Source organism: Protopterus annectens, chromosome 9.part0, assembly GCF_019279795.1.
Source record: "Protopterus annectens isolate FY-2018-M chromosome 9.part0, PAN1.0, whole genome shotgun sequence".
Lineage (NCBI taxonomy): Eukaryota > Metazoa > Chordata > Ceratodontiformes > Protopteridae > Protopterus > Protopterus annectens.
The window spans coordinates 1,299,450,014-1,299,470,020 of record NC_056743.1 but is presented as its reverse complement, the minus strand read 5'-3'; the positions used below and the strand labels follow the sequence as shown (position 1 = coordinate 1,299,470,020).

At 37.7% G+C, this 20,007-nt stretch overlaps 1 protein-coding gene across 12 annotated transcripts in view; it reads right to left on the bottom strand.

Annotated features, from left to right (window-relative positions):
* Nucleotides 1-20,007, bottom strand: part of CAMK2B (calcium/calmodulin dependent protein kinase II beta) — a 3,372,251-nt gene that overhangs the window by 1,105,179 nt on the left and 2,247,065 nt on the right. For 6 of the 12 annotated variants that reach the window (XM_044084245.1, XM_044084244.1, XM_044084249.1 and 3 more), the window contains one exon: nucleotides 18,142-18,174. The exons of the other annotated variants lie outside the window; for them this stretch is intronic. In XM_044084245.1, coding sequence (XP_043940180.1) covers nucleotides 18,142-18,174 — 33 coding nt within the window. The remainder of the gene's footprint in view (nucleotides 1-18,141; nucleotides 18,175-20,007) is intronic. 12 annotated transcript variants of the gene reach the window in all.

Genomic DNA, 20,007 nt, shown 5'->3' with positions numbered 1-20,007 from the left:
CCCCGGGAGGAGTTGTTGCCATGTAAGTCCTGGAATGGCCCCTGGGACTTTTTGAACTATAGCCTTCTACTCCTCTTGTTCCTAGAGCAGGGCCATTGGGGAGTGGAAAAGTGTATGCCCACAGCAGAAAGTGCCTTTCTTTCTCACATCCAGCAAGGGTGTCTAACTTTCGATCCAAAAAGGGATGTTCTGTCAAAAGGAGCATTGATGAAAGAAGACTTAAATGGCTCCGCAGAGTCACACAGGTGAATACTGGTGAATCATCTCATAGCTATGCCGGAACCCACTGCCCTGGTCGTCCCTTCAGCTGCATTGCGATGAGCCGCATGGACGAATTACAAATTGAATCAAGTGTCCCCAGCTGGGAAGTTACTTTTGCTTGAACACCCTCAGCTACAGTTCCTGTCAAAGTATCCAATAGCTCCTTTATCAGATCTCTTTGAAGCTTGGTAAAATGTGCCATGAAATTCAAAGACCTAAGCACGAAGGTCGATGAAGAGTATACGCGCTTCCTGAATCTATCCATCATCCTAGACTCCTTGTCAGGACACTGGATAGTAGAACTTTCATTAGCAAGTTCCTTTCTGGTGGCTGCCACAACCACCACGGCATTCACTGACACCCCTTTAGCTTAATGCTGGTGATCCATGAGAGCTGATAATATATAGTCTGGTCTCTTAGGGACAGTTTGATGGAGTCGGGAATCTTCCAAGCCTGCTGAGTAATCAGTTTAATGAGATCGCCAGCGATCAGAGAAATCCAAGCAGTAGATGATCAGGCACGGAAAGCCTATAGTTTATTGACTCCTCTGAGGAAGCTGTTGGAAAATCCAGCCACCCCTCTATTTAAGGATCTCGAAAATGTCACCAAAGGAGACATGTCTTCTGGGGGTGACCTTGGGGAACCTTCCTCTTCATCAAAGTCAGTATCTGTTGTGAAAGACACTTCAGGATAGTCCAAGCACTTCCTTCTGCACTTTATTTTCTAGGGTACCTCCTCAGTGGGACTGGCCATGGAGGTGTCTGAAGAGGACATAACCAGCACAGTTGAATCCTGAAGTTTCTGTGCCCGCCGTCCCAAGTCAGAGGCTGGAGGTAGCTCTAGGGGAGTGGAAGGACCATGGAGTTGTTCTGATGAAAGAGGAATCAACTGTGAATCTGCAGTGGACAAGGCCCTCCTCCATGGCCCAGACAGCAGGTCCCCTCCTGTAGAGGAATAGGAGCCCTGAATTGAAATAGACTCTTTCAAAACCATGGTCCCATCCCGCACCGAAAGAACCACTCCGAGCCTGAAGCCAGAGTGGAACTTGTGTGCCAAAGCCCCAAGAAGCACTGATGGCTCTGATAAAATCTGCGTCAAACCACACTCCCCAGAACCAACAATGAAGCCTCGACCCAGAGAGGTCTCTAGTTCTGACAGTACCAAAGAGCTCAGGGTAGTTATTGGCATCGGAGACAAAGCTCTTGCTGGTGCTGATACAGTCAACATCGGGGCTGTCAGAACTGGGAACTCTAAAGGTTCAGATGGAGTCAGAGGAGGAACAACAGTCAGGTGAGAAATACGTGAGGTTTCAGAGCCAGAAGTGCTAGGAACAGAGGAAGTAACTAATCCCCTAACCATCAGGAGCTGGATTCTGTGAGGCTCTTGGTGGAGCAGAATGAGTAGACAGACTAGGACTGAGGTCTTTGCAAAAAGGGACTTGGTGGTCTGTCCACAAAGGGATCATTTCTTGGGAGGTATCTAGTTTGAGCCAAGTCCTTGAAAGAAAACTCCTCTGGTTCCAAGGCTGGTGGAACAGAGGAGGGTAAAGTGGTCTGAGCTGAGGAAGAAGTGGGTGCCACAGTTGTCAGTACACAAATTGGCACAGATGGCACTGGTGAAAATAGTTTTTCTACAGACGGCTCTGTGGAAGCTGTGGGAACCATAAAAGAATTCACTTGTTTAACCAGTAGTTCTGAGGAAAGTGAAGGAAATGATGGCTTCTCTTTTTTGACCCCTCATGCCTAGAAGAGGAGGAGGTAGAACTTGCATCCATTTTAGAAGTCACAGATATAGCCTCGTGTGACACCCGTGCACTGGCCCAGGAATCAAGGAGCCACAATCCTCGCCACTAACACCAGTGAGGGGCGTCCACATAGAGGAGGATAACAAATACACACACACACACACACACACACACACACACACACACACACACACACACACACAGTAAAGTACAATTTCCCTTAACAGCACACAGAGATCACACTCAGTCTGAGGCTGGTTTCTCCCTTTCTCTCCAGATCCCCAATAAGACTCCCCACTGGCACAGCTATAGGGTCCAGATCTCAGCCTAGTGACCAAGCTAAAACCTCCAGCACCCTCTCTGTCCAACCAATGCTTCGTATCCTTGCCCAAGTAGCTGACGCACACAGACTTTGAGATAAGAGTTATATACAACCACACAGACACTCCTGGGGAAGGCTGGCGCCTCTTTTACCCAGACTATAAGGTAGAAATCACTGCCACCACTCACTAATATTTATCGGCTACTAAAAAGGCCCTTATCAAAGGGTGTCCAATTCTACTGTTCAATATTATTATCCAAAAGGTAAGTGCAACTGAACAGTCAAGGCTTACTTGGAGTGACGTGGACAGTATCACTATATACATGCAATGTACTCTACAGCTTAAATTATCTCTACACAAAACAGCCACAGTTGAAAGGTTTAAAAACATTTAATAATAAATAATAAAAACACAAGACAATACTTCTTACTACACAGTGCTAGTCAAGAGTTCAAAGGAAAATGCATAAAGTAATACAGTAGAATAGTTCTGACATCAATACAGAAAACAACTGACTAATCTTCCCATTTCCTAGCTATTTCTAAAAGACACTGAAGTCTAAGATCCTACTTACATACAGAACACAGGCAGATACTGGTGAATTGGATGTTCTCAAAACAAATGCAAAAATGCTCCCTGATTTTCTCTCTTTAAATTGATAACACAGTCCTGCTTCACATTACATCATTGTTAACTATCTTCTGTTTTCCCAGGCTAACAGAAACTCGGAGGTTAATGGCCCTTTTGATCTTGCAGCTGGTCAGGAAGCCAGAGCAAGAAAAGAAATTATACATGTAAATTCTAGCCATTAACGCTGGCCTCAGAACAATAGGAAGAATTATTTCATTTAGACATCTCGGCTCAGAGTATTGACATCAAACAATTACACAATGCTTGACTTATCAGCCTTCCTTTTGCAGTTCCACATTTAACAGCATTTTCTTCCATTTAAAAGAACAAGCCTGTGGCTTATATTAATATTTACAAATGACAGAATTATCTACAAAATTCTATCTGGCTAGGCTGGCAGCCTTCACATATCTTCACACCTCATCAAACCTAGATTTTATCAAGCCTTTGAGAATCAACTTATTCTTTCTCTCTACAAGGGCCTGGTGGCTAAATCCATGACCGATGGAACAGTCTTCCTGAGGATGCACCGGGCCCAAGCAGTACAGACACAAGTCAGAATTTGGTAGTTTGCAGTCACTCTTCTGGCATCTCTTGAAGCTAGAAGCACCTTTAGACTTTTCAGCCATGTTAATGAAAAAGACACTATAAGGGAAAAAGAGAAAACATTTTTTTAATAGATGTACCAACAATGGTATCAAAGAGTTACTGTAACGGTAAAGGAAACAGAAAGGAAAAGGAAAGGAGAAAGTAACAGCAATGGTACAGAAAATTACCAGATCAGTAGAGGAATGGGGAGGGAGGCTAACAATGATGGTATACCAGGAAAAGGACTTACAGCAGTTAAATAAAGAACAGGACCTGGGTAACTGCAAAGGCTCTAAAGAAATAAATATGAGATGAAAAATGCTAAATAAGACTCACAAACTGAAGAAATTGCTAGCTCGAGAGCTGACAGGAGAGGAACGCATCTGGCACGTGAAGCAGCAAACAAGATCTGAGGTAATCTTGAGAGGAGCATTCTGGATAGAGCTAAGCTCAAGAGTTTTTGGAAGGCGCGGGCTGCAGTAATTCAGAACCAAACCCGCGGTCAAGGATTAAGTGAAGATTGACAACATCAGAACTAACCTCATTCTTTTCAACATTAACCTCAGAAGTTTCTGCAACAAAATTCATGATATCCATGCATGTCTAGATTTTTACTCCACAGACATTCTGCCACTGAAACCTGGCTAAAACAAGAAATAACTGACCATGAAATTATTCCCCCAAGGTTTTAACATACCCAGAATGGACAGAAGTCTTAAATAGCAGGTTACATTGCTAATATTTATTAAAACAAACAAAAAAAAAACTTGGAAATAACTCCACCCCATCTAAATATCCCAAAATTTAATAATGCTAATGACTGCATGCCTCAAAATCAACCAAAAGAAATCTATATGTATATGAGCAGTATACATCCTACCAGGCAACAATATTACTACAACCGAAAAAAAATCCTACACTGGATTTCTGACAACAGCCCAAGGAAACCTTCATCTTAGGTGACCTAAATATAGACTGGCAATCCATAAACCTCAGCAACCCCAAGGATTCTATTCACCTATTGGGCTTCATGCAACTAATAAGCTCGATCACCAGAATCAACACAAGAACTAACAGGCAGTCCACACTGGACTGGACATTGACAAACAAACCCCATAATGTAAAATCTTCTGGCTGCTTACCAGACACTAAGTGACCACATCCCAACCTGTGTAATCAGACAGCAACATCATGGTTCACCCAAGCAAATAATCTATAAACAAGTACACAACTGAACCAAATTTGACAAAGACGCATTTATTGCAGCCCTGTCCCACTACAACTGGGATGTATTAAGAGTAATGCTCCTAGATGATGCAGTTACTCACTTCAATTACACCTTCCTAAAAATGTAAATGATTTAGCACCAGTAGGACAAGAAGGGTAAAATCTAATACAGCGCCTATACTGACAAAAGAGACCAGACAGCACATGCTGCAAACAGATAAAGCATGGAAAAAATGGTATAAAAATAAAACACAACATGCCTACCAAAATTTTAGATATCTCGGAAACTGTACTGAGATCCTTGTTAAATCTGACAAGAAATCACACTACAGTTATCTTCAAAAAAGCACCAAAACAACCCCAAGCTATTTTGGTCCTCTCTAAATAAACTGTTACACCCCGACCATACCACTACACCCTGTAGTTCAAACAACAAAGAGTTCATTGCCACTCAGTTCAACACTCACTTTATATTCTATCACTAATCAATTGCGGCCTCACTTCACCCCTCCAAGCTTCCATGTGTTCTTGAAAGCAACACACTTGTCGTTTAGTTTTCAGCTTGTCTCAACATCAGCCGTAAAAAAATTGCTAGCCAAGTTAAAAGCAACAATCTCAGCTACTGATAACCTTCCCAACGAGTTCCTCAAATTAGGTGCAGAAGCACTGGCCTTCCCTGTCTCTATTCTTATCAACAAGTCAGTAACTGAAAACCATGTCCCATCCATTTGGAAAAAATCCAGTATTTTACCCCTTCACGAAGGAGGTACTACAACAGAATTAAACTATAGACCTATCACTATCCTATCGCCCCTTTCTAAAATCATTGAAATGTACTCACTCGTTGCTTATGAAACATGTAACCAAACACAACCTCCTCTCCAACACCCAGCACAGTTTCAGGCCCAACCACAGTACTGCTGCTGCCCTCCTCAACTTCGCCAACATAGTACACCAATATAGATATGAGGGCAACCTTATTTCTTCACTTTTCCTTGACCTTTCTAAAGCATCTGACACAGTGTCCCACCAAAAGCTCCTCTCTGAACTTGCAACAATAGGTGTCATTTACCCTTCCCTTGCCTGGTTTCAGTTATTTATACAATCGTTAGCAGGCAACTAAATAGCAACCAAACATTTCAGTATTTCAACCTATCTCTGTTGGTGTTCCCAAAGGGTCATCACTCAGCCTCCTTCTATTTAATATTTTCATAAATAAACTTTATACCACTACAACACTCGTCACTCTCATACAACATGCTGATGATCCAACCCTCATCTGCTCTGCCCCTTCCATAACAAAATTACAGGAAATCACTCAAAAATCATCCAGTGACATTAAATATAGCTAAAAAATTCTAACTTGTTGTTTAACCAGAAACATACATTTCATATTACCTCAAGTAATAATACAAAAATAGGAACCATAAGGCATACTAAACTACTCCGTGTCATAATACAGGACAAACTCAGATTTGATTACCACTTATTTCATTCCATCAAGAAAACTCACCGAAAACTCAGCTCCCTGTATAGGGCTAAACAGTACCTGACTGATCAAGTAAGGATTACCTTAGCAGCAACATACCTCCTCTTCCTTCTCTATTACATTTCCCCTATTCTTACAAATATTAACACAACATATAAAACTAAACTAGCCCCCTGCTACTACAAAATATCTAAATTTGCAATGAACCAACCTTATAAAACACACCACTGCCCTGTATTATTTATTTAATTTTACATTTGTTTACCAGGATGATCTGACTGGGACAGTGCCCATTTTCAGTGGAGGCCCGGGGAGAAAAGCTCCAGCTTAAGCTTACATACAAAGTCATCACATCAAGTAATAGAAATTATAGACAAAAAATGAGTGTTAACACATTTACAGGATAAAAATGTAAAAAATAAAAAGATATACATAGTATCAAATAGAACAAGACTTTAAACACTTGAATATAGACAAATATATGGTTGAACTTATATATGTGGAGGAACATAGCATTAGTTAGGAAATTAAGTTGGGAGAATTACTTAGGCAAAGTAGTGCATAGTTAGTAATACTTCCGTGGTGAGAGTTGCAGCTAGGAATGTAACTACTTATAGAGTAGTAGTGTTATTAGAAAGGATATGTTAACAGAGTTAGTATATAAAACAATTAAATTGGCTTAAACTCCCAAACCAGTTGACATACTCACAACTAATCATTGCGCACAACCTACTGTACTCTCCAGGCAAATGCACAGCATTACAAAATACTCTACTGTACTATTCACCAACCAGAGAACTTTGCACCAGTAATAAACTTTTACTATGCGTCAGTAAGACATTCAACACTCCTGGAGACTCTCTCTTCTCTAATTATGTATCAAAACTCTGAAATTAAATCTCCACAGATTTAAAGAAAATAGAAAGCTTAAATAGTTTCAAAACTTTTCCTGAACAGCACCTATGCCAAAGATGACTCTGTTCTTCCTGCTCACCTGGCTAGCTTTACTCACACTACTTTTCTTCAACTCTTGCAGCCACTTTGCTTTTCAATCTTTTTGTAGCTTATCACTACTCCTCATACGGCACTTACTACTTAAACGCTTACTTTTCCTCCTCCTCTTATATCCCACCACTATCTACAATTCCTCTCTGTCCATTTATCTTCCTGCTTATTTTCATAACTTTTCCTTTCATATATCTCTTATCATTTTAAGCTACATTCTACTACTTGTCTGTAAATTATTACTAAACTGAAAAAAACTGTTTGATCTATTCCTCATAGCCATCATGCTATAAATATATTGTTACTGTACGTTATTTCTCTATTCAATAATTAGCCAATTTATGTTAATTTCCTTCCTGTTTTGTGTTAAAATATTATGTTCATTTAAGACATTTTTGAAAAATATTTAAAAATCATGTGACTAAGCTTATGTATAGATGATTTTTAGCTTGCAATTATAAATGTACATCATGTGTAACTTAAAAGTGGAGCTTTTCTCCCCGAGCCTCCACTGAAAATGGGTTTTGCCCAGTCAGACTTTTCTTGGTCAACAAAGACACACAAATAAAATGTTGGGTTGTGGACAGAAGACTGTTTCTAAAATGTTTGAGGAGTTGAGAGTGGATACATTTTTCTAGAATTTTTGATAGTGCTGGCAATATAGCTATATGTCTGTAATTAGACATGTCAGTTGAATTTCTTCCTTTTATGTAGTGGTTTTATGAATTATTTTTTCCAGGTAGTTGGGGTGTGGCTTTCTATTATTGACTGGTTAATTAGTATTGAAATGAAACAGTATGATGACCCAGAAGGTAAAACACAATAAAGCATAGACTGAAGCTGCCACAGGAAACACAAGTTTAATCCACAAGCCACAAACAGTTCACAAACGCCTCTAAATACACAGTACATTTTCGTTTCTCCTACTTAATCAGATGTGGGCTGTTTCCAAAACTAACACCTTTTATAAAGCACATTATTTCAATTAGCAAATCACCTTTGCTGAGCAATCAACTTGTAATTAAAAAAGTGATTTTGTGCTTTTAACCTGATGTTAACATTTTATGTTTAACATGATAAAAATTTAAAGATGTGTGCCAATACATTACTAAATCACATAATCTTATTATAAATAACCATTCACTTTTAAAACTGTGTTCAATTTTGGTAAAATGCATGAATTAATTAAAAAATAATAAATAAGTAAAAAATGAAATGAAACTTTCCTTTGATGAAAGAAATACTTCTACAAAAATGAATCCATGTAGCACCATCTAGTGGCCAAACAAAGATATTGCAAGGAACAAAATAAACCATTCCCTATTCCTTAAAACATAACTTACATAGTGTGTTCTAAAAATGCCTACTTTAATATATGTTTTATCTATAAATAAATACATATGTTAAAAATACATATTACCATTTAATTAAAAAACTTATTAAAAACCGTTATTAAAATTGCATTCAAATGAAAATTGTAATAAAAATTACTTAATAAAAAAGATATACCAAGCCTTTAGAAACACAATTATTAAAGTCCCTCAAGGGACAAGGATTGAAATTACTGGAAGAAATAGTGTTTGAAGACAACACTTTAAGTCATAATGAATGTACAGTAATTATGCAGTTGACTGATCTGGTTTTAAAGTATAACTTTATTTATTTTAAGGGAGAATACTTTCACCAGATAAAGGAAGTAGCAATGGGGGCAGCCTATGCCCCAACATATGCGAATTTGGTATTGGCTAAATGGGAAGAGAAATTTGTTTTGCAATCACAATATAAGAGGTGTTGCATACAATATAAGAGATTTCTAGATGACATTTGTATTCTTTGGGTGGCACCGAGTGAACAGGTACCAATATTTATTGATTTTTTAAATACAAGTACAGATTTTTTAGAATTTACTTATTCCTTGAGTGAAGATACCCTAGAATTATTGGACATAGAAATATACAAAAAAGATAATATATTTCAGTCCAAGGTTTATAGGAAAAAGACCTATTCAAGTGCTCATCCTATGTATTGAAGAATAATAGGCGTAACCAAGTGGTCATTAGTTACTACTGGTCAATTCGATTATTACATTAATATTTGGATAATGTTGGTTTTTCAACATTACTTTTATTATTATCATAGATTTTTTAAAAGTATTAATATTCTTATTTTGGTTATAAGTATACTATGTTTTAAGCACATGTTTTAAATGTATTCTTATAATAATCAAATAGTACTTGTTTTTGTTTTAAAGGTATTTTGTTTTTTGGAACTCAATTGTTTACATTTACACAGAACATTTGAACTGGATATATAATCTTTGGGTTTATTTGTTCTGAGTTGGGGAATACTCACACAAACTGCAGTGGGTTTATGTTTGTAAAATTTATCGAATCAGGAGTGGTTCCTTGTTTATGTGTTAGACCTTGACAGACTTGAACTAAGGTAATTTTATTGTATCAGGTTTTAGAGAAGTATCTGTGTGAACTTGTCAATTAGTCAATAATTGGCCAAGGTATGCATTTAATTAATGAATCAGTATAAATTAAGAGTTACACCGGGGTTTCACTGTTTGTTAGCTTCTGATGAAGTTAGGAATTTTCCTTGTCGAAAAGTGTATTGATACTGAACGCACTTCAAGCTTAATAAACTATCTTTGTGAAGAGGGTTCCTGGTCCTACGTGTTTCAGTTCGTTGGTTGTTTCTTCCTATAACTTCTTGGCTTGTGGTTAATAGAAAAGACGGAGATAGAGGTGATAGGGGGTAGGAAGAGTAAATTTAAACCTATATTGGGTATAGATGCTACTGAAAAGGAAGTAAATACAAGAAAGGTGGATGAGAATTTCAGTAATGCATTGGTATTAGAGTACAATGCCAGTTCAAGGATAGTGAGAGAAATAGTTGAAAATGAATGGAATAGATTCATAGCTTTCACTGATATGGACAACATCTCGACAAGTAATTTAAAGGTAGTATATATAAAAATTCTAATAATCTCAAAAAACTACTGAAAGGTAATACAGATACCCGATATCCTAATAGGAGAACAAAGAAAGGAACATTTAAATGTGGTCATTGTTCGCAATGTACCTATGTTATAAACAAAGAAGAAGTTTTTATAGACAGTAGAAACATAAAGCTAGAAAGGAGGGACTTTAATAATTGTGATTCTAAAGGCTTGGTATACCTGGCATTGTGTAAGACATGCCAAGGTTTTTAAGTTGGAAAAACAGAAAGGAAACTAAAAAGGAGAATATACGAACATATATATGACATACAGGTAAACAAGGAAACAAATGCACTGTATAAGCATACTAAGGAATGTTCGGAGGCACAATTTACATTTTATGTTATTGAGAGAGTAGACATAGATAAAAGGGGAGGGCTATGGGAAGAAAGAATAGAATATAGGGAGTTGTATTGGCAACTAATACTAGAGGCAAACAAAGCCCCTGGAATTAACGAAAATATTTCCATAGCCCCCCTTTTGAAAATAAGATCAGCCAAATTGTAATATGTGTCTAATAGGAATTTCAAGAAAGTTGCTCAAACCGTATAAAGTGTCCTAAATGCTTTTTAAACTCTACATACTTTTTACTAAACATCTTTTTTTAAGTAATTTTTATTACAGTGTTCATTTGAATGCAATTTTAATAACATGGTTTTTAATAAGGTTTGTTAATTAAATGGTAATATGTTATTTATGTATTTTTTAACATATGTATTTATTTATAGATAAAACATATATTAAAGTAGGCATTTTTAGAACACACTATGTAATTTATGGTTTTAAGAAAAAGGGAATGGTTTGTTATTTTGTTGTTCCTTGCAAAATCTTTGTTTGGCCACTAGATAGTGTCAAATGGATTAGTTTTTGCAGAAGTATTTCTTTCATCAAAGGAAAGTTTCATTTCACTTTTTACTTATTTATTATTTTTTAATTCATTCATGCATTTTACCAAAATTGAACACAGTTTTAAAAGTGAACGGTTATTTATAATAAGATTATGTGATTTAGTAATGTATTGGCACACATCTTTAAATTTTTATCATGTTAAACATAAAATGTTAACATCAGGTTAAAAGCACAAAAGCACTTTTTTAATTACAAGTTGATTGCTCAGCAAAGGTGATTTGTTAATTGAAATAATGTGCTTTATAAAAGGTGTTAGCTTTGGAAACAGCCCACATCTGATAAGTAGGAGAAACGAAAACATACTGTGTATTTAGAGACGTTTATGTGAACTGTATGTGGCTTGTGGATTAAACTTGTGTTTCCTGTGGCAGCTTCGGTCTATGCTTTATTGTTTTCCCTTCTGGGTCATCATACTGTTTCATTTCAAGGTTATCTATCGTTTTGGTGACCGGGTTAACTTTATTCAGTTATTAATTAGTATTGAAACAGGAAAGGCTAAGGAATCAGCAGCAAGCTTCAGGTATTCTGTTGGCAAGTTATCAGCTGCTAAGGTTGTTGGTATGAGGTTTAGTAGGTGTTTTTTTTTTTTTTATGGTAGCAGTTGGGACTGGGTGGAAAGAGAAAGTTATTGTGCTGTTAGATGAGACTGGGTTAGTGAGGGTGGTAGCAGAGTTTTGTTTAGTAAGACACAGTATAGTGTTTATATAGTAGGAATTGAACTGGGTTGCTATATTGTCTATGTTGTTGTTAGTTGTTCGTGAGGGAAGTGTTGTTTGGCCAGGGCCGAGAACTCTGTTAACTGAACACCAAAACATTTTGGATCGTTTTGGTATGAAACATGGAGTTTGGTGAAATAGGATTTTTTTGTCATTGGTTATTAATTACCTTGCAAGATTTCTTAAATATCTAAAGGGTTGATAGCTAGATTGGGGTTTGGTTTTGGACCATAATGTCCAAGCTGCATCTCTCTGAAGGAGTATCTGCCTTGTTTCTTTTAAGTAGGCTACTGGGTTTGACCTGACTCTCTCTGTTCTGAGTGGTGCATAGAAGTTTAGGATGTTTTAAAAAGTATTATTGAAATGGGTTACCACATCATCTAGTGGTATTTTTTTTAGGATATTCCAATTGCAGAGTTTGAGAGTGGATAGGAAGTTTACATTAATGTTTTTTATATTAAGTACCTGTTTATATGTTACCTGTTTGCATATAATTAGATGGCTTCTGACAGTATACGTAGGTAGGTGGTCACTGATGAGGCAGTCAGAGCAGCTTATTTTACTTGGCTTATTTGTGAGGATTCTGCAGTGCCTTCTGTGTGGAGTCTGCATGTCCTCCCCGCTGTTGGATGGGCATTCGAAAGACATGCGTAAATGGGTGTGCCTTCATTGAAGGTTGGACGTCGAGCTGGCACCTTGGTGTTCGTCAAAATCTACTGCCAATCATTAGCGGACCGGAGTTTCGCTGTGGCGACCCCTAACTGGGAAAAGCCGAAAGACAAACAACATTTGAGAGGATTCAGTCTAAGGTGGATTCCTTATTTGTATGTTTTTGTACTCTTGCAGTCTCATTTATCAATTGAGAGAATCCAAAGAGATTCATTAATGGGGTTGTTGTACGATTTGGATCCCAGTTTACGTCAAGGTCATCCATTAGGATTGTTTTGTAGTGTATATTGTCAGATAGCCATTGCAGTAGGTGTTCTACAAAGCTTATGCTTTGTCCAGGTGAGATGTAGAGTTCAGTAATACATATGTTTTTTTCTATTAAGTTTGTGAACTGTTTTTAGATATTCTGCATTGCTAAGTATAGGTAGAGGGTCACGGTACATGTTAAGTTATAGGAAGTTTTTGTATATAATTGATAGTCCTTCACCTCGTTTATTCTGTCGGTTGAGTCTGAAAATGTTACATCCTGGGTGCAGTATTTTGTTGTCTTTTATGCTGTGGTTTTATTCAGATTTTAGTAACTCTGACTATATTTGGGGAGAAGAATGTGAGGCTTGCATGAAATTCTTGGAGTTTAATGCAAATGCTTACTAGATTAACATTAAGTAGTATTGGGTCAGATTTGTTGGTACTTAGTGGTGAGAGACTTTGGGGGATGGGGGGGTTACTGATACAGTCTGTGACATAGTAACAGGGCCGAGGCTTGGATGGATGTCGTCACGGAGTATTAGGTGAGCCTTGCAGAAATGGAGACTGAAGTACTATTTAAATCTGGATGTGTTTTTAAGGTGGAGATGCATTTTGTAAATACCTCTGGAGCTGTAGTTAGTCCAAAGGGTAAGAAGGAGAACTGATGTCAGCTAGATACAGAAAATCTTAAAACATCTGAAATGCTTGCCAATTGGAATGTGATGGTAAGCATCTTTTAAATCTAGAATAAATAGCAAAACACCAGGACTTGGAGATGGCTGTAAAATCCAGTATAAAAATCTTTATTCGACGCAAGCGCTTTCGTGGGTCACCCCACTTCTTCAAATGTATAATACATTTTAAAAGCAACTCTTGGTTTAAATATACACCCTCGTGGGACACATGATTAAACCCAATCAATACATTGTTCTAGTGTGAACAAGCACTTTCAATTTAAAGCAACATTCGACAAGGTACATGCCACTGACTGGACTAGAAGTTTGAAACATATATATACACTTCTGAAAGCCTATTTATAAAATATCTAGATTATAATTCAAAATTACTTAACATTTCAGTGTACAATCACAAGCACAGAATGTATTTGCACATATTTACATTTTCCACTTGTGTTCTCCAAAACACATATTAGCCTGTAACAAGAAGTCAGTGATTTATTATACAAGCAATACTACAGCAACAGCACATCTTACCTAAAAAGCTGCCTAGACTTTAACTTAGGAGACAGGGGTATATGTTCATTTAATCCAACAATGTATCGGTTGGGTTTAATCATGTGTCCCAAGAGGATGTATATTTAAACCAAGAGTTGTTTTTAAAATGTATTAGACATCTGAAGAAGTGAGGTGACCCACGTAAGTGCTTGTGTTGAATAAAGATTTTTATACTGGATTTTATAGCCATCTCCAAGTCTGGTGTTTTGCTATTTATTCTGGATCTGTTCTGTGCAGGACAAGTGAGTTCTAAAGCTTTGGTGGCACTTTTGTGTTTTTTACTTTGGATCTTTTAAATCTAGCTTTATCATGATAGACTGAGAAAGGAGAGGTCTAGCACAGGTCACCAATTTCAGTCTCTCTTTGACAGCAGAAAAAAAATCCTTGAATAAAATTATTTTCCCTTCTGGTCTGCAGGCACCGATTCTTTGTCTTCTTGAGATAACATCTGATGTAGTATAAGAGGAAACAAGAATATTTGGTTAACTAGGTAACGAGTGATTCCCTGGAAAATTGTAAATGAAACCCATTGCTGACTCTATACCTGTTAGATGATTTTAAGAACACAACTGTCTGCAAGAATATGGAGCCAAAAGGGAAGATAAAGATTCAGGGAAAGGTTGCCAAGCTGGAAAGTAAAAGGGGAGGATGGAAAAGGATGACAAATCATTCTGTCTTGTTGGCTTGTCCTTGATTCGGAGAAGCCTTGTCTTTATTTTTAGATCCGCAATACAACGCTTTTAAAAATCCCATTAAAGAGGCACTTTGCTGCTTGAATTGCTTATTGAAAAAGGAAGCTGAAGGTGGACTGAAAATTTTAATCTACATTAAAAAAAGGAAGGATGGAAAATTTGAGTTACCCCTTGTATCAAAATTCCCCTCTCATTAAACCTCCTAAGCACCTCAGCTGCAAAAGGGCCAAACAGAACAGAATTTAAAATTTTAGCTTCAACATCTTCAGGAAGATCTTGTGAACATAAGCTATAAAATCATCTCATGACTGGACCACAAGCAGCAGCCCTAAATACAGTATCTGCAGCCTCGTAACAACATTTTAAGGCAAGTGTAATAACATGGAAAACAGTAAAAAAAAACAGGCATTCATGGATTTTTCTTTTTTTGCCTCAGGATAGGGAAGGTTATCAGAAAGTTTCTTCATGTGCTTCAAAGACAGAAGTAAAAACTTTAACATATGAGCCTCGAAGGTTAAAATTCTGAATGCTAAAGTGGCAGAAGAACAAACTTTCTTCTGAAATTTATCAAAAGCTTTCCCATCCTTGTCGTACACAATGGAACTGGTATTAGCAATTTGTTTGGCAGATGCATTTTTGAAAAGGGAAATCACTGCAGAGTCTGTTTTAGGATTATAAAACAAGTATTTGTGAGTCTGTGGAACCCTGTATAACCTATTACATTTTCTAGGGGCAGGAGGATGGCTGTCAGGTAATCTGCAAGCTGTGAGAAAAACATTCTCTAAAGCAGACAAAATACAGAACAGTTGCTGATCGGGGAACATCCAACTATAATAAATCATAATAAATGTGTTGAGTAATGGGAGTTTTGTTCTGATTCTACTATAAAAAATGTCATTTTAGACAAAGTTTTAGAAAGAGAAAGGTGTGCTGGAGGGAAATTTGAAGCAACACCTTCCACAGAATCAGAATCTTCAGGATGAGAAGAAAAGCCTGAAGTGCAACCCTCACCCTCCAATTCCTGCTCTTCAGACTGGATTTCAGTGTCAGAAGGTAAGGAAACCCTTTTCCCTTTCTTCTCAGCATAGGAATTGGGAGAAGTAAAAGCAGAAACTTGACTTCTAGCAAATCTCAGCATATCTGTCCTGTCCATGGAAATAGACACAGGAGAAGCCACATCTTTTAAATTTTCTTGTTTTCTTTCTTGGGATGCTTCTTGGAAAAGGATTGACCACAAGCAGGCACACTCTCCCAAGACCAGGGCTCCTTATGCCAGCTATTAGGTAAAATGGAAGCCCCCTTTCCCCAAGACTGTCAAAAGTGGTTTTCCCTTGCCTGCAGAGGGCATCCCTAAGGCCACAGAGGTTGCTTCTGTTCCCCATTCCCTAATGGCGGTCAGTACTACATCAAAGGGACCATGGAAAATAGATGATTTGTTTGAGGAACCAAGACACAAAATAGCAGTCACACATCAAGTGGTTGTGGCACAAATAGATCAGGCCTGACATCCAAAGACTCCCTGACTACTCTCCTTTTACAGACAGGGGAAGGTCAACAAAAGTGATCCATCCATCAATCAATCAATCAATCACTAAATAAATAAATAAATGTTGTATGCAGTAGTTCACACAAGCATTTGCACACAATATTTCCCAGACAAGAAGTGACAGTCTGAAAGAAAAATCAGTTTCCAGCAAAACAAAACACATTGTTAAAGAAAAAATACATTTCCACAGAAAATAAATTTAGTAGTAGTTTCCCCAACAGGGGACTTTTCTGCCCAGTCTCAAAGGATTGATAGCTGTTCCATGAGGCCCACCAATAAATTGCTGTTGAACGGCACAAAAACTCTTAGCATTTTTATGAAGCTCTTCTCAGGCTTCTAACATTTAGATTGTGTGGAAGGCACCTTTTAGCTTTGGAAAGCTGGCTAATAGCAGTAGGGGTAGGACCCACATAGCTTTGACTACTGTAGCAGTGAACTAATGTAGAATATATTACACTAAAGAATATGCTGGCTCTTAAAAAAGCTGAAAAACTGGCAGATTAAATTCAAGTAGGTGCCACCACACTGTGAATGAGTAAAGATGCAAACTACTAGCATCTGCTTTCTGTTCACGGCAGATATAATTTACTCAGCCAGAAAGGGAAATGGCTACATATGAAAGAGGCTGACAAAAATAACAAGTAGCAAAACACCAATGTGCACATTGTCACTGTTTTTTTTTTCAACAGATAATCCATCTGCAGTTAAAACTGAACAAATACACATCTAAAGAAAGAAGAAAAAGGGGTTGCAAAATAAGAGCAGAAAACCATGCAGCCAACAATGTTTTTTTTTTAAATAATTGCATCCTTAAGAGCTGAAGGCACTCAAGTGATGCACTGAGTCTGCAAAAGATGCATTTCAAGAGCATAAATAACAGAGGCTTCTCTCTGATTCTGGCAATCCATATATATCCCCCTCCATCATGAACTGAAGTATACGTCAAGTTCTGAAATTCAGCAAACTAGGAAGGGAGTAATACAGGCTCTGGCACGTACATTCACAATAGGCTATAAAGTGCAGAAAGCAAACAATGATTGAGTATGCAGAACAGACAGCATGCAGTGTTCTTTTATCTGACTCTGTTCAGTGAATTACATATTGAAATCCCAAAACTATGCTCACTTAAATTGCTCCTGTTTAAAAGAGGCAGTGTCAGGCTTAATCTCCTGGATCCCTTCAAAGCTTAACAAGAAATTGCAAATCAGTTTCACTTAGTCTACATGACAAGCAAACAGGGAACAGTGCTGTACTTTCTGGCAGAGACTGTAGGCTCTCTCTCCGCCTTTCTGCAAGTCACCTGAAATTAAGTACAGTAAACACCTACAGCCGATACAAGACAAGCAGAAGACATAAAACAATCCTTTTGTATTCAGGGTTGGAATTACCCACAAGGTGAAGAAAGGAGGGAGGGGTGAGGAGCTACTTGTTGCTGATCATTCCTGCCTCCTCTATACTCCACTGCACAACAAAGGAAAATGACAGAGGGTGACACATATGCACTGCATACATTTTTTTTATTAAGGTGGAACACAGACTGCAAAAATGTCATATAACAAGGACTTCAACCACAAACTGGCCTTACTGTATTTTTAATGATGCATGCCCAGGACCAATGGAAAATGGATCACAAACAAGACAACATCACCAAATACCTTAACTTTATGCTGTACACAGAATGGACAGAACTTAGGATACCTGCCACCCTCCCCAGGTAATTCCAGCCCTGCCTGCATTCCTGGCAGCTATAACAACACAAAAACTCAACAGACACAGACAGTGAGCTACTTCCGTAATTGGAAGAAAGGGGGGATGGGTAGGAGAACAGCAGGAGATATGGGAAGAGTGGCTCACCATGTACTGCACACTGGAACTGGATTTCCTTTTCTGCAGACCCAATGAAGGAGAAAGAGAGAAACAACAAGGGCACATGAGCAAGACTACAAACATAAGAAAATGCTTACACATTAGTTTTTGTTCAACATTGTTTGGTGCATATGCACCACAGTGCACTCCCAAACCCAGATCAAATAATCTTACCTCTTAACTGTTTTCAGAGCAACTGGTAATGCTCAATATTAATGGGAAGGATGTTTATAAATAGACACCATTAATACTTCTGGATAGATCAACTATTTTTCACATATGCTGTCAACGGGGCAACACAAGCGGAAACCAGCAGAACGGTGACCCACTAGAACTATGCAATGTATAAAGAACTACTATATAATTCTCCCTGTTTCATTAATTACCTAAACAGACATACTGCAGCATAATGCACCTAACACAACTGTTCCCTTGCTATCTTCAACCACTTTTAAGCCATGCAAGACTGAGATCCTAACATTTACCCCTCTGGTATTATTCCACTTATCAAGCTATCAAAGGTCCAGATTTACATATGTAAAAGCTTCCCTTATTGACTGGAAGAGAAGAGAAATGCACATCATTCCCAGACTAGACCAGATTAAGGAAAAATAGTATTGAGACATCTTTTATTTATCAGAAACAACTGAACTGTGCTTCTCTAGCAATATCAAAACTGTTAAAAGTTTCATTCTGATTTCACTATTTGATTTTTACTGTTGTAGAGACCAATGTGATGTCATCAGGTACACAGCCAGCTGATTTTAGTCTCAGATGCAACATATTTTTAGCGCACAAAATAAAATGCCTATGGTTGAAAAATTACATGTTTTGAGGCAGCACTAAGCAGACTGGTATACTAAGGTGACCCAACCTGCCAGCTATACAATAAAACTGTATGCTAAACAAACACAGGGCTTGTACATTCTACATTATGTACAGCTAACAGCAACATGCAAAATTTGAATCATACATAATACATATGTTGGCTAACAAACAGTCATCACTTTATGTAATGCATTTGTTAGCAAACAATAATAAATCCACATCTTATGCCACACATTATGTATAATGACATTGTATAAGAAACAGCTAACCATTAAAATAGTGTGTAACATGCATTTTAGGATTTCCAGCATGCAACACTAATGCTTTCTTTGATATGCTGGCATTAACCCATATAATAAAATCAGACATGACATGCCTGCTGAAAATTAGTGAACAAGACTACCTACCCCATACAAAACCCTAGCAACATTATGCATATGCTTTTTACAAAGCAATATATTACCTAGGCTGCAGTAAGTATGAATTCTGCTAACCATGACAGGTCTGCCAGCCATCATTACACTTGTACATATTAGGATGTACTAGACAACAGCATACATATATTGGGTAACCATTTGAAATGTTGGGACCCACTACAGGTAGTCCCAAAATGCGGAGACTCAATGGACGATAGACTGAACTTACATGTATTAAGTCTGAGATGCCATTTCTCAGAATATTCCCTTTTCTCCAAGGTATGGTGATCTCAGAGTTGGTATGTATAAGTTTGGGGGATATGTGGGGCTTGCCCCCATGCAAAAATAGATTCACTCTTCTCTAGGTTTTCAGTCTTTTTTTTTTTTTTTCCAACATTTTGGTACTCGGTATATCGAGTGCCAACATTTCAACAGAGAGCCCATATATTGTGTACGAGAGATCTGGAAGACAAAAGATTTCAAAGGTTTCTTACATCACGTATCTAATGGGAAACAGTGCAACGGCATTAAGCACTGTATCATGCATCTGCTATACAAAAGCAGAACTGAAAGCCAGCAGCAGCTTGCTATTCATATTATGTTAGGTTTT